This window comes from Xenopus laevis, chromosome 3L, assembly GCF_017654675.1.
Source record: "Xenopus laevis strain J_2021 chromosome 3L, Xenopus_laevis_v10.1, whole genome shotgun sequence".
NCBI lineage: Eukaryota > Metazoa > Chordata > Amphibia > Anura > Pipidae > Xenopus > Xenopus laevis.
Window position 1 is genome coordinate 87858085 of NC_054375.1, and position 20701 is coordinate 87878785.

Genomic DNA, 20701 nt, shown 5'->3' on the forward strand with positions numbered 1-20701 from the left:
CAGCTAAAGACCAGCCTCTCTAATAATGGTGGGGAGGAAAGCTGAACTAGACCAGACAGAGCACAGGTCTGATTTTAATTTAGGGGTACAATCTGTGTAACCTTGATAGATTATGCCTCAATTGAACTTCTGCGTTACGGGGGAAAGAATGGCTAAGAGACTGGAGGAGTGTTTCAACTAGGCAACGAGGTTAGGAGGATGAGTGAGCAAGAGCATTATGGAGAAACTATTTTAGATAGGGCTGTGGAATAAATATCAGGGTAGAAGTGAGGGGGGCACATAGCGTCAGTTCAGTTTCTCTTTATGTAAAGTTGGAATTAAAGCCATGCACTAAAGTAATTACCAAAATTACAAAACTCGAATTGCTCTTGTTTCGTGCAAAACCTTCCAAAAAAAAAAACCTCATCATGAAGGCTATTAACATCTTCAAATAATTCAAGGGACCTCTGCCATTTACTCCTAGATGACCCGACCGATATTAGATGGTGTGTTTTCAGGTTCAAGCTATTTCCAAGGTCAGGATATAAAGAATTAGATTTTTTTTTTTTAACTCGAAAAATTGATTTTTTTTTTTTTTGTCAACCGTTGGGATGCTGAAGGATGCCTGCCTGTGCACCCCATTACCCTGTGTACGTACGATCCTGAGTGGGTGCGGAGGAAGTGGATGATGACAGCCTCTGGGCGCCCACACACGAAATCCAGCCCGGTGTCTAGGTGAAGTAACCCATAGCAAACTATAAGATGATTGCTTTTAAACAGGTGATCAGTACAAACTGCCTGTTGATTGGTTGCTATGGATTACTGCACCTGGGCAAATTTGGTAATCCATGAAGCAATGTGTCTTAATAACTGTATACATTTTATATGTGCAAACTTGTGCAGTATAGGGCATATCTGCAATATATGAACTGGAAAAACTTTGTACAGCGAGGGAAATTAAATGTCTTTTAAATGCTGCTCAACAAACATACCTTTCCGCATATTCACCTTGTAATCAATAAAATATGGCAAAACATTACCAAGCTAAAATATAAATAAAATGGGTATTGCAGCGAGTAAAGAAAATAAATTATTTTTCAAATGATGTAAAAATGTGAAGAGATGGGGCCATTCATTTTAGAGAGGTCGAAAGCAGGGGAAAAGCAGAGATTTTGAACTTTTTATTTTTTGTGTGTTTACAAAACTGAGGAACCAGATAATTAAGGCTTCCTTTTAATAGGCCCAATTTTAAAAATGTAACCATTCATAGCTGGTTTACTCAGGAGGAAGTTCAATAGACACGAACATGTAAAAGTAAACCACAAAACTCAGCTCTATGATAACCAAACCACTTTCCTGATTCTTTCAAGGACTGACAATGGTGTTGAGGGATTGACAAATTGTTAATATGCCACTATTCAAAAAAGCTGAAAACATATAGGCCTTTTAGATTTGACATCCATGTTGTGGCATAACTACTATGCATGCCCCCCCCCCCCAACGCTACTGTATCTGCCCACCTGCTTGCTTCGACCAGGCCCTGCTCCATTCATGGTAGGAACAAACTATGGTGGAAGCAGACCCTGTGGTCTGGGCCACCTGTTCCGCAGTCGCCCCCCCCCCTGCAATTCATTTCTCTATAGTTAGGCCAGTACAACAGGGGTAGGAAAACTTTTGGGGAAGTAGTAAGGAATAAGATACTGGAGCACATTACAAATCACAATATTCGGAGTTTGTGCCAGCATGGCTATAAGCACAATAGATCTTCCCAGACAAATTTTAATTGCTTTCTCTGGGCTGTCCAGTTCTTTTCCCTTACAAACTGCAATGGATTGTATCCAATAATTGCTAGTTGGGTTCACACTTGTTTTGTTTTTAAAAGACAAAGGTAAAGTTCACACAGAAAAGACATTGAAGCAACTAGATATTTTGTATGAATGCCTATACTGACTATTGCATTGTGTATGTGTTGAATATTCCAATGTTACACTTTTCTAATAAGAATATATTGTCTCTGCAGCTGCTGTGCTCTTCTGTGCAGAGTGCCTTATTTGAGGAAGAGGACAGGGTGAAGGAACTGCAGCACAAGGTGGCCACATTAGAAGATCGCCATAAACAATTGAAGATACGTATAAAAAAACTCAAGCGGTCCTTACGGCAAGCAAAAAAAAATGCCAGGCACTTGGAAGTAACGAATAGGAAGCTAAATGAGAAGCTGACTTCAGCATCAAAGCAAATTGCACATGTGAACTCTTTCAAACCAAAGCATTCTCATTCAACCTACCTAAAAGTATAAATTCTATTATTTTGAAACATGGACAAAAACTGATACAATAGGAATAAAGCCAGCTTTATAGGTATCACTGAAGAAGTCCCAAATGATGATAATTTGTTCTGTAGCAAGTATAGATGCGTTCATTCTGCAAAAAGTGATTTAAAAATCCTTTTCTTTGATCAATAAGTATACTGTAAATGAGAAATTGTAGCTTTTAACATTGGCCATTCAAAGTCAATGTAGTTTAATACCAGGGACATGGCTAGAGAGGAAGCAGATTCTGCAGGTGAAGGGGGCAAGAGTTTAAAGGGCCCAGTGAGGTTAATTTGTGGACAGTTTCAATATATCTTGATAGAATAGGCCAACTTGCCAATGTTTTGGAGCCAAAAATTAAATTTGCTCTGGGCCCAGTAATATCTCGTTATGCCACTGGTTGATACAATAAGGCACAGTTAGGATTGCCTGAAGTACATTTTTAATTATACATGAAGAATAGCTCAACATTACACTGCCTCTATGGGTGCTAAGTGTAACAACAACACTGCAAAGAACAAAAACACACCTATATTTTTGGCATTGGAGGGAAATGGTGCCTAACGAATTAAAACATGACTGTTATTCTTAAAAAAAAAAAAAAACAATGGCAATAGTATAATAACTCAAAGGGGACATAGTCTATTTCTGACTCTATATTAGCTCCTAAATGTCAACAACTTTGCTATACACACATTTTGTACCATATTAAAAAAAAAACAACTAATTTTCTGACCTAAATGAACATCAGGCTGTACTTCTTAGTGTCTATTCCCCATATCAGGTGGTAAATTTGTATCCTCCTTGTCTGCTCATGTGTCCGATTGTGCAGTGTCTGCATTCCCTGGCGAAATCTCAAATGTGATGTGGTGGTGTTCTTTTATTGAGCAGGAGAGTATAGGACTGCTGGTGGCTCAAAGCTTTACATGAACTGTCAAGAAAACAAAGTAAAAAGCTCAGTGTGAAGTTCATTTTGGACAGTGATTTTTTTTTTTTTTGGGGGGGTACAAAATTTCTGTTAAGTTTATATGGGATAGGGTTTTGTTCTGAAGTTTAGCAGCTATTGAAGAGTTTTCAGCATTAGACTCTATGTTCTCTTTAAACAAATCTAGTGCTTATTTATAGTGGCAACCAAAGTTGCATCTCGCAAAAATGCACACATTTTCCTGATTTTGGGAATAAACATGGTGACTTGCATCCAAAAATTGCACTTATGTGGCATCACATCTTATGTACATCACACTCTCTCACAATTACTGTATACTTGTGGGAGCAAAATATTTCATTTTCATTGTGGGAAAAAAACATACTGACTGTGTGGAACTGAATTAACAGATTTGCTTCAAATTTAATTGCTCAATATCTGCAGTCACGAAAGGTGGCCCAGACTGCAGGGTCTGCTGTCTAGAAGCGCCCCCTCCTTCCCAGCCTTCTTAAAAGTTGCAACTGGCTGGGCTAGGAGGGGTGCCGAGAAGGGGTTTCTGTGCTTGCACTTTCAAAGATTTTTTTTTTTTTTTTTTTGCCGGGTAGATCCAGCACCCAGTGATTGGTGATGTCATCAGTTAAAGTCTGTGCTTGAAGATGCGATTTCTGTCACATGAAACTTGTATTATAATAAAATATGCCCCTTTTGTAAAATATGATGTATTAGAAGTCACCTTGGCATTTGTTATGCCTTGTGCTTTTATCGGATCATAGAGTTCCTTGGTGACTTATAATATCCTTATATTTTACAATAGGGGTATATTTGCAAATGTGCTGGGGAGAAGATTATCTGAGCATGAACTGAGATGAAGCACTAAAGAGGGACTCTGTCATGATTTTTATGGTGTCATTTTTATTTCTAAATTGCACTGTATACACTGCAAATCACTTTACCATTTAAAATTTTATTCCTGAACCAATCTTTTTGTTGTTGTAATATTGGTGTGTAGGCAGCCATATCCGGTCATTTTCCCTGGTCATGTGCTTTCAGAAAGAGCCAGTGCTGACCTATGGAACTGCTTTCTGACAGGCTATTGTTTCTCCTACTCAGTGTAACTGAAGAGGTTGCAGTGGGACTTTTTTCTATTGAGTGCTAGTCTCATCTACCAGGGAACTTTTAACATGTTACATTACCATTGTTATGTTGATAGGCTGCTGGAGGCAGTGCAGCAGTAAAGAGTGACTAAAGTTTATCATAGCACAAGTCACATGACAGAGGGCACATGGGAAAATAACATGTCAGATTTCAAAATTAAATCTAAAGAAAATCTTGTTTGCTCTTTTGAAAAACTGATCTCAGTGTTGTCTGCTGGAGCACCACTATTAACTGATGTATTTTGGGGAAAAAAATTTGTTTTCCCGAGACAGAATCCCTTTAAGGCTTTTCCTGATAAATCAGTGCCCTTATCCAGTGTTTTGCAAGTTGCGCTCTGGTACTTAATATTGATTATGTATCCATATAGAATGTGATATATGTTTTATTTCGCTTTTAATGCTTGATTAAACAGGCTCACATGTCTGAGAAATGTGTACTTAAAACTTGGCATACATTCTTCATCTCTTATAGCAGATTTATCAATGGTCAGTCTTTTTTTATTAGTCTATGGTAGCCCTACTCATACTGTATAAACACAGGTTTGTAGATAAACGGGTCACCAAATGCAGACTAATATGTTAACGTGTCTTAGAATGTGGAAGCAAATATAGAGCATTTTTAAACGGGATATTATATTGGGTTGTATATTACAATATTCAGTGTGCAAACTGTTGTAACATTGTTTCCTTCAATAAAATTACAAAGAAAAATATTTGTTTACATGAAGGTTAACATTATTTGCAGCCATGTAGACATATTTCCTATGTCTCTTTTGTTGCAGCCACTTTTTATGTCCTATTTAATGCCATGTGATTAAAGGGGTGACCTAAAATTCATAATTTTGCTATTAACCAATTACAGACTTTGTTGTTCAAGGCATGCTCAGCTGCCTCCATGATCTTTGTGGTATACATTCCTGGCATTTTTATTGAAGGTCAGCTTGCCTTTAATAAAGCATGTCTATAGATTTTTAGACTGCAGGCTAATGGGCTTACCTTCAAATCACTTGGAGAAATGCAAAAGGTGGGACTATTGTAAAAGTAACCTGATTAAAAAAAGATCACTAATTTTCCTAAATATAGGCTTATATTAAAAAGTGATTGCAGATGGAAGTTTAAAGGGGAGGGGGATTTTTTTTCTTTTTGTAGTTTGTAACCTTAGGGGTTTTTTTTTAGGCCTATACAAATACTTGGTAGGTTAATGCTGTTTAACTTTCTGATTAAGGCTGATTATCTTTTATATATGTTTGTTTTTGGAGACGGATACATTAAAATGTTTACTGTATATTTATTTTTGTATTTTCTATTGCCTTGCCAAATAGAAATACCTAAAGGCTGAATGTTATATTAATTTGCTTCATTTTCAGTGATTTCTATGAAGGCATTCTTGCTACCATATAACACAATGGGCAGGGCCAGATTTACCCTGAGGGCATCCATCGCCCCCTCGCTCTCAAAGGATAGCGCGCATGTGCATACTGTCTTCTCGCCGGAGCGCTAGTGCCAAACGCTAGTGCTCCGGAATCAAACTAATTTTGTGTGCGGCATGCCCCTTAATTGATGCCTCCCTAGGCCCGGGCCTTTGCGGCCTTGCTGCGAATTCGGGCCTGACAAACAGTGACCGTAATATGGGGATATTTAACTGCCATCATTTTCACAGCAAAGAATAATGCCCTATGTGCCATAAGCCTTGGACTTGCCTAAGCAATCAGTTGCTGAACATAAAGTTAAAGAAGCAGTATACCCCCTTGCTACAAAAAAGTTCATTGATTAAAGGTGGCCATAGACTTAACAATTATATTTCTTGGAAAAGATTTTTCCAAGAAAGATCGTTCGTTCCAATACACATATGTACAGCTCAATCATCAGATATGCAGGTAGAAACAATAGAATTCTACCTTTATCTGACAATTCAGCACCAACAATGGCTAATGTTTGGGTGCCTTCAAAGGCACCCGATCAAAATGTGTCCGTCCAGCCAGATCGACAAGCCGACAGATATCCAAGTCTTCTGCCGATATTGGTCGGCTCTTTTCCAACCATACCCATACTGAATATCGTACAAAAATTTGTTCAATATTATCTGTGCATCTATGGCCACCTTAAGGCTTGTGCTGAAAATACAGTTAGGTCTATAAATCTCTGGACAGACAACTTTTTTTCTCATTTTGGTTCTGTACATTATCACCATGAATTTTAAAAAAAACAACTCAGATGCAGTTGAACTGCAGACTCTCAGCTTTAATTCAGTGGGTTGAACAAAAAGATTGCATAAAGATGTGAGGGACTAAAGCCTTTTTTTTTTTAACACAATCACTTCATTTCAGGGGCACAAAAGTAATTGGACAATTGACTCAAAGGCAGGTGTCAGCAATTCCTTCGTTATGTCATTATCAATTAAGCAGATAATATATATGGTGTTATTTTTTGAGCTTAAGAGGGCAAAGGGGGAAATGGAAGCAGCTCATGTGTGGTCCTTGTGTGGAAGGCACCTTGCAAAAAACAAACATGGAGTAGCTGCAAATAGTCCTCATATGATATAGATGTTAAATGTCTTTCTATGTTTCTGTCCAATAGTTATTGATTAATATGTCCCAAGAGGGGGTGATTTGTTCTATTATAGGACCACAGAAAATCAGAAGAAAATGGTGGCAATAGTGTTTTGCTATATTTTTTTTTTTTTTTTTTTAAAGATTTTGTTTTAATACCTCCAAATATTTGAAATTACTATATGCCTCTATGTAAGCATATTAGTAAGCATTCCATACCACTATTATTGTTGAGTTCCTTAGTTTTGGTTCAGTTGGTGGATAAGTCCAAACATTTTGGAAACCGAAAGCAGGAAAAGATTTGCCGCGCTATGTTTGACCACAAGCATTTTGAGACCACACCCCCTAATTACCATGTCCATTTTACAAGACTTGCCAGGTTATAAAAGTTTGAACACATTTCTGTGGTTTTTAGGTGTTATTACAGTTTTGCTAATGAAGGTGAATTGCCCTTTAAGCTGCAAATCAGTTTCGCCAAGAGACCACCTTGTCTCAAAACTGTTACAAAAGTATATTGAGTATCTATTCTGGGCTCTCTGCCAAAAGTCCGTTAAGTTAGAAACATTGTATCTTTTTCTGATCAGTGCAGGAGATCAAAAGAAAGTTGGGAATGGTGGTCAAAGTTTTATTTTGCACCTTCAGGTATGCATTTCTTGGGGGAGTTGTTAAAAATATATATAAAATTAAATTTGTTTCTCTACTTACATTTGTGAAGGTAGGTGGATCTTTCTTGACTTTAGTAGTGATGTGTGAGTCTAGAAAAAAATCAACCTTCACCCGACCCTAACCTGCTCCTGGAGAACCCACACCCGACGCTAACCTGCTGCGATCTCTTTATATACCCACGACCACCCCACGGTTATGTCACGAAAGGGGGCAGGGCACGCCAGCGTGAATATATAAAAAGAATTGTGTCCAGGCAGAAGTGGGGCAGTAGAAGGTTGCAGACCAGGTGGACACAGGCTAAAGTTCCTGTGGGCTTCAGGTTGGCCACACATCGCTATTGAGTGCCACCTTATTGGTTTGAAATATAAACCAAAATCCCGTTTTAATTATGTGTTCTTTTTTGCACAGTTGGTAAGGCCTATAGCAGAGACAAAAATGTGTTCTCTTCAGCTCAAAACTATAAGCCTGTTTAAACTGAAAAAATGTTATCCTGGTAGATAAAATGCATCATTATTATATGCTTTTTGCACTCCTGCAAGAAAGACCAATTGCTGAAAGGGGAATACTGAAGATTTTTTAGAATTAGTACAGAATTTTTAATTGATTCTACTTATGAAGTTCCTTAATTCTGTGTAAGTACATTTGTGTTAAAAATGACAGTGACAGGTTTAAGTTTTGCTGGTATGTTCTGTGCTGGTATGTTTTTTTTTTTTAATATACCTTTTGGGACAAAAAAAAACTGGGAATTTTTCACTTTCCACAAGGTGAGGTTTCATATTGGTTTAAAGGTTTTTCTGCACTTTCTTCCACAGATTGTGTATAAAGGTTCTCCTGCACCTTTTCCAACAAGCCATGCATCTAGGCTTTCCTGCAGCATTCCCTACAAACAGTGAGTAATTGCCCATAGAATACACAAATACATATCCTGCCCTTTTTTACTCCCAAGAAATGTGTATGTGCCCCTCAGATTATGTAGTCGTTGTACTTTGTTTTACAAACAGTTTGCAAGTTCAGCCTTGCAGTATGTGCAGTCCTGCAAATATATATTTCCAGCTATAACAAAAGCTCTACTGCAGTGTAAGAACTATGTAATATATATATATATATGTATATATGTGTGTGTGTCTTTTGCCAGTTTTTCATGTATATAGAAACAAGTGTTTTGCCTAGATTCCATTTGTTGTTTAAACTTCTTTGTTTTATATTTTGATCACTGGCAAAATGCTAATCACTGTACAAATTTAAACAGAGAAAAGATGTTGTGCACTTTCCAAACCAGTCTCCTTATTAATCTAAGTCAGGAGTATAAGAATCCTTTGCACCTGCCCTTATTCAGTGACCCTTAAATTTCACATTCTGTTGCTGTTCCACTGTGTTAAATTAGATGTAATTAGTCCACTTCAAAGGCAGAGACTCTAACTCTTAAAATGCAATTTTTTTTTTTTGGCTCTAACATTTAGGGGGTTATTTATTAAGGATCAAGTTGTGTTTCCACAAAAATTCTCGTTTTCGAGTTTATTTTTTTGGTCAAAATTCACATTTTCAGGGTTAAAAATGGGAACTTTTTGGGGCAGATTTATTAAAGGTTGAGGTGAAATTTCGAATTGAAAAACTTCGAATTTCGAGCTATTTTTTGTGTACTTCAACTAGGGAATAGTCATACTTCGATTCGAAGTTGAAAAAACGTCGAAATTCAAAGGTCTAATTTTTTTTGAAGTACTGTCTCTTTAAAATTTCGACTTCGACCATTCGCCACCTAAAAGCTGCCAAAGTGCAGTTTTAGCCTATGGGGGACCTCCTATAACCTGTATGGAGGCAATTGGGGGAGTTTGAAGGTCTTCGTACAATTCTAAATAGGCCCTCTTCGACCTCAAAAAACTTCGACCACCATTCAGTTGGTCTTTTAGAATTTTAAGTTTTTTATAACTTTGAACTTCGACCTTTGATAAATCTGCCTCTTAGTGTTTCTTTTCGAGATTTATTATATCCCAACCCTGGAAGAATGGCAGAGGTCCCTTGAACCATTTAAAGATGTTAATTGCCTTCATGGTGAGTTTTTTGGGGGGTTTTCAGAGGGTTTTGCCTCAAAAAACTCATCAATTCGAGTTTTTTCTTAAATTAGAATCCATTAGAGTTCATTTGAGGTATATAAAGCTCTAATATTCGACTTTGATAAATAACCCCTTTACTGTAATCTAATTAGAATAGATCTCAAAATGTAGCAGTAAATAAACTGAATTACGACAGACAAACTGTTACATCCGTGCTAAGATCCACGAAGTTCACAGGCGCCATCTTCTCCTGTGCAGTCTTCTTCCTGGATTGCCCGGCGTTTGGCGGCGCATGCACAGTAGGAGTATTTGACGGATCAGCTCTTTAGCGCATGCGCCGAAAGTCACAAAGTTTTCTGATTTTTTTTTCCGGATACTTCGTGACTTTCGGCGCAAGCGCAGAAGAGCTGAGCCGGCAAATGCTCCTACCGCGCATGCTCTGCCAAACGCCAGGCAATCCAGGAAGAAGACCGCATGGGAGAAGATGGCGCCTGTGAACTCCGTGGACAGGACCTGCGCCGAGGGGTAAGTAGCAACTTAAGGGGATTTGCCCGGGGGGGGAGGAGGGAGGGTGGGAACACAAGGGAGGGGGATTTTAGCGCCAAAGGGGTTGACTTCTCTTCTTTAAAACAGAACAAAGGTTTCTCTCTCTCTTCAGGCTAGTGGCTCTGTTCTATACACACTCCAGACACAGGGGTCAGCCTTGTGTTTAGGTACTAGACCCTACTTACCTAGTTCCCTCTTTCTCTGGGTCGCTGTCTGACAAGGTACTGCTGGTACACTGGCCCATTCTTTACTCCTCGTTGGAGCCTCAACTGCTTGACTAACTGGTCTACCATTTCTCACCACCTACAGGGAGTTCCATGAAGCTATCACTATCTACCCTAGCTAATGACTCTCTAAGATACCCCACTGAAGGGGCAAGCCTCAGGCTCCCTGCTGTCATTCACTCTTTTCACATCAGTTAAGAAGGAAGTAGCACACTACTGTCCCTTATATAGCCTCCATAGGGGAATCCCATCTACAGAGGAATAGACAAAACAATATATTGTAGGGTGGATTAGTGGCACTGGAACCTTAAGGATCTTGCATGAAGTGTGGGTCAATTTCTATGTTTATTCACCTTTCCCACCTTTATTCACCCACGGGCCTCTTGTCCCGTTACACAGTAGCTTTACATGGTAGTGCTGAAAGTACTTCACTATATGTATTTTTTTTATTAGCATTTTCTTGCAATGTAAAAAGGATAGTAATAAAAAAAAAGGTGCATACCAGAATTTTTTGAAAAAATCAAAAACACAAATAAAATTCTCATTAAAAACAGGCCTACGTTTGGGTCTCCTTCTAAAACCTTTATCAAGACTATGTTCACATATATATAGGGGATATTTATAAAGTACAAGCGGTTATCTATATCTCCAGGAACATTTTTCACATACAGTATGGAATTTCACTTGGCACTAATGCATCCCTAAAATCCCGGAAATAGCAACGAGCCTTTTCTTAATGCAATAAGATATAAATTGTAAACCATACAGATACAGAGAATCTTATTAGCTAATATTTGCTTATGCCTGTTTCAACACTGCTGCTGATAGTTTTCTTTCTGATATAATATTAGCATAAACAGACAAAACAATTAAGGCACAAGTTAAATTTCCAAGGTTTAAGGGGTTATAATTTACAATTTAGTTACTGCCCGCATCCTGTTTCATTTAGAGGAGGAGAACAGTGGAGCTGGATCTGGATTTTATCCCAGTGTCTTTATCTTTTGACTGCACTAAGAAAGGTTACATTTTTAAACAAGTTAGCAGTTACCAATGCATGTTGGAAATCTTCCAAAAAATGTTTAAAATGAGCGGCTGCAGTGGGCAGATCCACAGGAAGCAATTATCTTACAGAATCCATTTACAGATACAATAAATCTGACCTTGTCCCACGGCCACATGGAATATCCTCCAATAAAATAGATGACTTGTCATGTGAAAGATTCTTATTTATATTGTTTTTATTGACTTGTGCATAACATGTACTTCTGCTTCTATTTTTCATCTTGCCTTTTGGGACCAGAATGGGGTGTGTACAGTGTTCCCTGTTTTAGAAAGGACCAAAGCTGCCATTTTTGTTTGTTTTGACCCAGATATTAAGCAGAAATAGATCTTAACAGCCTCATAAATGTTCCATGACCTTGAAGGTGATTATAAAGTACTGATTTGATTAAAATGTATATGGTATTTTCCAGAGTGCATAGTTTCCATGTGATTCTGTTTTTACTATGTTGTAGTGGTTGGTGCTGTAGTTTGCATATATATTCTTTTAAATTTGTCTTGTTTGTTCCCCAGTGTAACACTGAGATGGCACCATTTCAGATTTTGAATATTAAGGAAGCTGTCTAGGAAAAAGAGAGAGCATAATAACAATAGCCACCCAAAAGAATGTGCTCTTTCTTGGACTACTTACTTGATTTAGATTTTTTTGGGCTATTTGTACAGAGCAACCATACTAGCAATTCGTCTCAGAGTGAGGCTTTGTTTCCTTGTGTTTATTTTGGCTGCTACACTGTTTCCATGCCACTGTACAAGCATGAATTCATTGATATGCGAACTGCGTTCTGTAATACCTATTATCTTTAATATTTGCAAGACTTTGTTAGGGCTGAACCCCTTTTTTTGCTTTTAAACGTTCTCTTAGAAAAGCTTAACCTCATATAGCCAAGCATTCCTTTAGCACACTATATGCTACTACCACCACCACCTGCTAAATGCAATATCTCTCACTTTGCTGACTTATTTCCATCCTCATACCTTGTGTCTCAAAACTTGAGCTTAGAGGGAACATTGCTTCCAACCTGTACAATGTTTATACTTTTGTTTTAGTTTGTTTTGGTGCGTAAATCTTAAAACTCAAATATATAAAAAATATATTAAAAAAGGCCCAGGAAAGCCTCCTGTCTGACTTTAGGCTTTAGCATAATTTTTACTGCAATTTGTAACTAGTTTATATCATTTTAATGCCACTTAACATTTTATATTCACTTTGTCTAATCTTGGCTGGATGCCTACAGTGAGGGGACATCACTACATGGGTGTGTCTGGATATATTGAATTTAGATTTTCAGGGCTGTGCTTTTTGGCCATAAAGATATTCCAAAATTAACTTTTCTTCATTACCAAAATACTGGGGTGTGGTTGTGTTTTCCATTTCTTGAATTCCACTTTCTTTGAAGTTTTGAAACTTTGATTTTCTGTCATCTTGTTCTCTGGAAAAAAAATTGTGTGCCATAAGCCAAAATGTCTGAATTAAACTGGGCGTTCTTGGTATTTAACACAGTGCCTTGAAAAGTATTCAACCCAGTTTTATCTTTTTCCCAAATAACAAAACCAACCCTGAATATATGTATTCTTCAAAGCACTGATTTCATAAAAAGAATTCATTTATAAATCATAAGATTTGTTAGTTATTTTGCCCCATTCTTCTGCACAGATTTACTTCCAGTTGTTTGAGTTAGTTGGGTGGTTCTTTTGTACCTGCATTTTACATTTTTCCCACAGATTCTTAATTGGGTTGAGATCAGGGCTTCAACTGGGCCATTGCCAGATATTCTGCTTGAGCTACTCCAGTGTTATTTTTGCCTTGTGTTTGGGATCATTGCCTTACTATGAACTTTTACCCATGCTTCATTTTTTCTTTCTTTTGACAGACTAAGAATTTCTCTGGCAGACATTCCCTGTATTTTGTACCATTAATTCTTCCTTCTATTTTATCCTATATGTCCAGTCTCTGCTGATGAAGAGGACCCCATGGCACAAAGCTATGATGGTTAGTGATTTTATGCAATTTAGCATTTCACCACACACATTGCTATGGAGTTTGGGGAATTATAATGGCAACATTTTTTGCAAAACGTTATTTTGTACATAAACATTCAGTACCCGATGAGGTGGTTCATTTTGAAAATGGTGCTTTTTAAAGTAGGGGCAGAAATGAAAACACATGTTGGAAAGCACACTGGATTTGAAGGTCATTATAGTCCATATACCAGGTTTTCTGTAATGTAATTGAATGCTGTCTTTTCTATCTTCTTACAGATCGCTTCATCCCAAATATGGAGACTAACTGCTCCACTGGTGTGTAAGTTAAATTGTACAGGACATTGATCTAGTCTTTTCAGGTGTAAAGTAAAGATAACATTTGAAATGGGTAATCACACAGACATTTTGTAGTGTTATTTCCGATGGTATACACATTTGTTAATACAAATTGTCCCCCCAGTAACGTCAATTTTGTGGTTTGCACTGACATTAAAATTGAGTAAGCTCTTCTAAGTATCCTAACTTGTGTATGATCCTCTACTTTATATGTACATTGGAAATGGGATGCTGCCATACATTTGGGGGATTCAATACCATTTCCATTATCTTTCGGGGGAAAAAAGTGCAGCTGTGAAAACTGTGTAAGCTCATTTGACCTTCACCCACAGGCCAGTCTTATGCAGAGCTCATAACTGTATGGTGCACATTTACTCCATTCTCAGCCACCGAACTCCCAGTATTACTTTATTTCTAATCTTTTTGGAATGATTTTAGCCATCATTTTCACAGCTGCCCTTTAGATTCATAACCTCAATAATGATCCTTTAATGCTGAGGGGCAGTTTTGCCTGAAAATGTGTCCATTGGGGTAGGACTACATGGACGCTGCGACAACATCCGACAGTCGCGTTGCATCTGATCAACAATGCAACTTCATCCGACATTTCTATCTCTTACCTTATTTCTGTCTCATGTGACTTTTCTATCTCATGTCGCAGGCGTTTTGTCTCAGCACGTCGGATTGCACTGAAAACGTCCATGTAGTCCTACCCTTACTGAATCACTCAGGGTTGAATCTGCTGCCATTTCAGGTGAATATGCGATTGTAGAAAGTATACTTGTCCTCTTTACACTTTGTAGCTTAAAATAAAATATAAAGTCAACCCTTAAATTTACCAGGCATGACTTTTTTTGCCAATGGCTCCATTTACCACAAAGCAGAAATTGTTTGGCAGCTGTGTTATAGTTAGAGTAATAGTTTTTCACATGAGTAACCTTAATGCATAGAGGGGTTGAATACTTATGAATAGAATTCTTTTCATAGGCAAACAGAACAGTGCCATCAGTTCTCATACATTCTGACAGCTATTGATGTGTAAAAAGAATAACGTCAATGAATAAAGCAACTTCCTTTTTAATCTGCTGGAGAAGCCTTACAATATATTTGGAAATTGATAATTTCTTCTAGTTGCAATTCATGTCGTTTATGTGGTATATTTATAAATGCATAATGTAAAATGTGCATTATCTGTCTATCATGTATCAATTATCTTGATATAATGTTTAGTTCATTCCTTGAGCACTGTATTTGGCTGAACTATTCCTCTTGGGAACAAGGTGTTCTGGTTTATGTGTGTAAAGGTAGAATTGGCATAAAAGGTATTTATTTCTACATTTTACAGTTTGCCTTCTCAGTGCCAAGTGTGTTATAAATCATGAAATAATCAGATTTTGCTGAATGAATATGCTCCCAGTCAATTCCCATGTGTTTTATATAAGTACTGGCCATTTGTTCTGAAATATTTTCATGATAATATTTACATATGGTGTGAGCCTAATCAAAGACACTGTTATACAGCACTGTCTGTTGCTCATTTATTTGGCTTTGATAATCTTCGAATGAGTGACTCAGACATTAAGAATCTAGCAGCATTGATCTTACCACAATATAAAACATATTTTTTTTTTAAATAAGTTTATTTTTTTCAGAACACTGTATAAATAAGTCCTCATGAGATCAACAAAAGTCAGAGCTTAAAATATTCTTCCAGGCATTGGAAAAATGATTACAGATATCAGGCATAACTGACCTGATAAAAGATGAAGAGATAAATATGTTTCAATTTCAAGGCTTCAACAAATAAAAAGGGATTCTTGTAATGCAGTTATTTGTAAACTGGTGTTCTTGTCGGATAAAAAATACTTTGTTTTGTACTAACTGGACATTTAGGGGCTGATTTATCAAAAATCGACTTGGGTTTTTTTCACAACACGAGAAAAAAACAGTGATAAAAAAACCCACTGGTATGAGTATACTCAAGAATATCCTTTGTAACCTCGAATAGTTGCCATTTATTAAAGAATTAAACCACGAACAGTCGCCAGAAAAAACTCTGCAAGTAAAAGCTAGCAAGGGTGTATAGAAGTCAAAGGAATGTTCTCTGACAACTTTAATTATTTTCAGTTTATTAAAACATTTGAGTTTTTCAGCCTCATTAAAAGCGGATGGGACAATGAGATTGTGATTGGTTTTTTTTTCCACGAAAAAAAGGTGTGCGGGAATATTGTCACGTTTTTTTCTTAAGTTAGCATTCGAGAAAAGTCAGCTTTTTTTCCCCCTCATCCTTGTTTTATCCTTGTCTGCTTTTTTTTCCAAATAACAATATTTTGATAAATCTGCCCCTTAGTAAAAATTCAAGGTTTTGATTGTGCCAATTTTCTGCTTATATTTTATCCAGGTTGTCTGATATAGGAGGCTATATTTAGGGTGTATAGGTTTTTCTTGTGGTTTTCTGGTTTGAAGTCACTCCAGCTGTACCTGCTGATTTAGTTCACTTGGCGTTGTGATTTTCTGTGGCACATAGGAGCATAAAGTGCTATAATAAATATACCTCCAGTCAGTTTGCCATCCAATTGTTAGTCATTTTCATTCGTTCATCCATTCAGTACTTGAAAGGAGGACGTTTTAGTGGTTAACTGCAAAGTTGAAGAAAAACCTTTACAGAGAAAAAAGGTTGTAGGTTCACCACACCCAAACAGACCATTGATAGTTTTCCTTTAACATTTCCTAATCTGATTTTTAGTAGTCTCTGCTTTAAGGGTCATTTAACTATCCCAATCTATGCCGTAACCAATGTCTTATTGATGCTGTTAAATCAAATAATTATTTGAAGTGGGTTCATAAGGGTCCCTGATGTAATTTTCACATTTACCTCCGACCAACTTTGTAAAGCTTATTTATATACGGCAGGAAGTTAAAGTTGAATGGACGTATATGTTGCAGCAAATACCTTACATTACACAAGTCCAAGGAACCTTAACAAAGAAAATAGAGTTGTTATAATGCCCTACACATAAGCCCACTGTATAGTTTATGTTCCATATGTTAGAAAATGTAGGGGGAAAGCCGGTTACCCCAAAAGGGTATCACCCTGAAAAAGACGAGTTTTTTGGGACTTAGAAAAATTTTCTACAATTTTTGTAGGAACTCCCATCTACTCTATTGCACTTCGCCTGGTCTGAGGTGGCAAAGGCAAGTCTGGCACAAGAGGAAACGTTCAGTAAAATGCGCAAGTTAGTGAATTAGCGTAGTTACGTCCACTCGACAAAGCGCAAATTCACCAGGCAAGAGTCCATCTCCTTCACTAGCGAAATTACGCAAATTTTGCCTGCGTTAGTCACTTCACGCTTTAGTAAATTTGCCCCTTAATGTTTTTGGGCTACACATATGCACAGGTATTGGTTCTTCCAGGAATTTGTTCAGTATCAATGAAAAGTAAAACAGACAACAAACTCGGTTGTGAGGTGATTTAAAATTAGATTTATTAGAGGGAACAATTAGGCATCACTTTAGTTTCTCAGTATGACAGACGTAATGTGTACATGATTGTCAAGGCAGAATACATTTGTGTTCTAAGTCTATTTCAGTTTGCATTATGCCAATCACATCAATGTGTTTTCAAGGCTGTTTTTTAACATGCGTTTTAGGACATATTTGAGTAACACAATTATTCCCAAAATATCCGATTAAACTATGAATGTATCATTTTCTGGAGGATACAAGGTTTTGCAGTGCATGCTGCTGCTGTTTTTGTCAGTTGTGGGCAAGTGGAGACATTTGTTGGAGAATGTAAGCTGTATTTAGCCTGTGTTTTTTGCTCATGAATTGCTGTAAGGCTGCAAGTTACATATTATTTGCATAAAACCTATTTAGATGGTAATTCCTACAATAAACATTTACTTATACATGCTTACTGGATAGATTATAAAATCCAAAAAAAATAAGGTACTGTTACAGTTTTGAGCAATGTGGCCCTAATGTTCTAGTTGCAGTTACACAAAAATACCAAGTTGTCTGTTTATCCAGCTATTTAATTTGGTTTGTAACCATAAGACCTGTGTCTCAATTAACACAGTACAGCTAATTGTTGAGTCTGATTGATAAATGTCTTATTTACCTCCCCCCCAATCAAAGCTCCACTCCCCACAGAACTGCACAAGTATATTTCCAAAGACAGAATATTTTAAGACCATGTTTACCAATCTCCACCAAACCAGAGAGATTGTGCCATTAATACAGATAAGGGGTTGTTCCCTGCTGATCATCGGCCATTGGTGTACTTTTTATTGTGGCACCCATAATTAATAGTAACCACAGGGAGTTATTACCATTACTTAAATAAATTTATAATGGTAGTGCTGGGACTTGTAAAACTGTGCTTTTTTTTTTTTAGCATTTATTACAAGGATGAATACAAGACCAACAAAATTACACACATAAATCTGGACAGTATTATAATTATTCATACCTGATGGTCTTAGTCCAGTAAGAGACCATTTACTGTGGTAAATGCATACAACGGCCTCAATTGTCAAAATGACTGGAACATTGAGATCAGTCCAGAGAAAGCTCAGTAACAGACCCAGTGGATTAGGCTAACGGAGTTGAAATGTCTTAAGTAAAACAGCAGAGGCTCCTAAACATAACACAGGAAGCACTGAACAAGTTGGGGAAAATCTATATAAGATTTAACTTCCAAAACAAAAGGAAAAAATGAAAAACACAAGTTGTTTGCTCACTTAATGTTGATTGGATTTTGCTCTAGGCCTCTGTCTGTAACACAAGTATGTGCCTGCTGCTGTTCTTAACAAAAACCTCCAGCATCCCTGTAGCCTTTATCAACTGAAAAATACTGGGGATAGTTTTGTCGGCTGAAGGGCCCATAGCTCCAACATGCTTGGACTTTAGCAGAGTATACATATTTATAATGCTAAAAGAAAATACCAGATTCAGCTCACAGATTTACTCTACTTAATTTCAGCACATGAAGTTAGCTGATCTATCTAGTTTACTATGGACCTTTGTCATGTTTAGGAGCTTCATGTTGTTCTGTGAAAACATTTTAAAGTAAATTTACATTGATTTCATGCACAAAAGTACACATTTACAGGTGTGTATATATTGAAAATAAAGTATGTCACAAGAAAGAGGTAGATAGGTATTATATATCATGTCTTTGAAAAGACACCACCAAAAGGTGGACTTTGAACCCATTTATTTGGTGGTTGTTCTATGTTGAATGGATTGATTTTTATTGAGGATTAACTAGTCGCAATAGCGTATATGGGTATAGTCTTGGTGGGGAAAAAGTTGATTTTACTGAACTCATTTTTTAACAAGGTTGTTCAGATGATGTTTGAATTCTATCTGGCCATGCTTTGCTATACCCATGTATATATGTTTATAGGAACAGTTTTTTACAGTTGCATAACATTAGATGCAAACTCTATCATTGGAAGCTCATGCATTTAGTGCAGAATTTGAAATTCACATGGCAGTAGGGTTTTTAAATACACCTTAATATTGGAATTGAAATCGTCACCTCGTGATTACTGTTATACAAGACAGAAAAAGACAGACAATTTGTAACATGCAAAAAAGACGCCACTGCATTGTTCACACAAAATGCGGACAGTCCAGTTAGGCTAAGCTTTGCTCAGCCAAGGAACATACACCTTACCTAGACACATAGACTACTGCATAGATATTCAGCACAACAGATTTCCATGACAGTAAATTGCATTGATCCTTGAGACATTCTTACATTGTACAATGCCCAACACTGCAGCTCTTGCACTTGGATACAATTGAACATGTTTGGGTGGGGGTATTTTTCTTTTTTTTTTTTTTTCCTTTTTCAATTATTTAGGTCTGGTAGAAGAAATGTTATTGATGGAGGGCATATATATTTAGTATTAAATACTCAACATGCATTGACATTTCATGCAGTTTGGATATTGTTAATCTTTATATTTGCTGTTTGCAGGCTTCTCATACACCAAAACATCCAAACTCTTTCGTGCCGTTTGGCGCCTGCAATGCAAGGTAACCTAACACCCAATGCTTTATAGATCCAATGGACAGTACAGGGGTTAGGTCGCTGTCACATGCAAAAGTCTAAATTGTAATTGTTGTCTGTGTGCACTTTACTTTTGTTTATCATTCTTAAAGGTAATGACTTGTAGGCAGATTACTTTCTATTGTTATATAATACACTTCAGTAATCTTGTCTAGTACAATCAGTATATGCAGAGCTGTTAGTCTGGCAAATATGAGAGGAGCTGGTGTGCCAAAGGACTTGTGGAAATATCTTAATGTTACTTATAACCACCAGCCTGACCTTGAGCATTTGTTGCTTCACTTATGACTGTTCTGAATGGATATATTGGGCACAGTGAGACATATTTATCAATATCTGAGTTAAAGTGCCAGTACCAATCAAAGAGCAGGGAATCTAAGGTGTCCTATAAATTCAACAAAACCCCTAACATGTGGCTATTTTGTCATAACAACAGACATAACAACAGATATACTTGAAAGCTTCTTTGTTTCCACTAGGTGTGGTATTTCTCCCCTCAATTTTTGTAACCTTTATGGTCAGTTCCTGTACCTCGTCCTTGGTACTAGCATTCAATTGAAAGTGTAGTTGGTGGAACAGACCAAGGTAGACGCAGAGCTTTGCTGCAAAAAATCATTTTATTCACACAACATGTTTCGAGCAAAAATGCCCTTTGTCAAGTGTGTCAATACTTGACAAAGGGAATTTTTGCTGGAAACATGTTGTGTGAATAAAAGGATTTTTTGCAGCAAAGCTCTGCATCTACCTTGGTCTGTTCCACCAACTACACTTTCAATAACAACAGATATAGTTATGCTCTAGGGCTGCACCGAATTCAGTTCAGTATTCGGCCAGGATTC

At 37.2% G+C, this 20701-nt stretch overlaps 1 protein-coding gene and 1 long non-coding RNA gene across 3 annotated transcripts in view; both read left to right on the forward strand.

Annotated features, from left to right (window-relative positions):
• The window catches only part of ccdc3.L (coiled-coil domain containing 3 L homeolog), a 28285-nt gene extending 25393 nt beyond the window's left edge, over positions 1-2892 (forward strand). Inside the window, exons 3-4 of one of the 2 annotated variants that reach the window (XM_018250887.2) lie at positions 4-66; positions 2000-2177. In XM_018250887.2, the coding sequence (XP_018106376.1) occupies positions 4-45 (42 nt within the window). In that variant the 3' untranslated portion in view covers positions 46-66; positions 2000-2177. Of the gene's footprint in view, positions 1-3; positions 67-1999 lie in introns of both variants that reach the window. The other variant, NM_001091620.1, reaches the window with a different exon arrangement.
• Positions 2893-6707: 3815 nt separating this feature from the next.
• LOC108711220 lies at positions 6708-20500 on the forward strand. The gene is made up of 4 exons (XR_001934869.2): positions 6708-8470; positions 13410-13451; positions 13721-13763; positions 19770-20500. It is a non-coding gene; the product is annotated as an uncharacterized LOC108711220 (long non-coding RNA).
• The last annotated feature ends 201 nt before the right edge of the window (positions 20501-20701 follow it).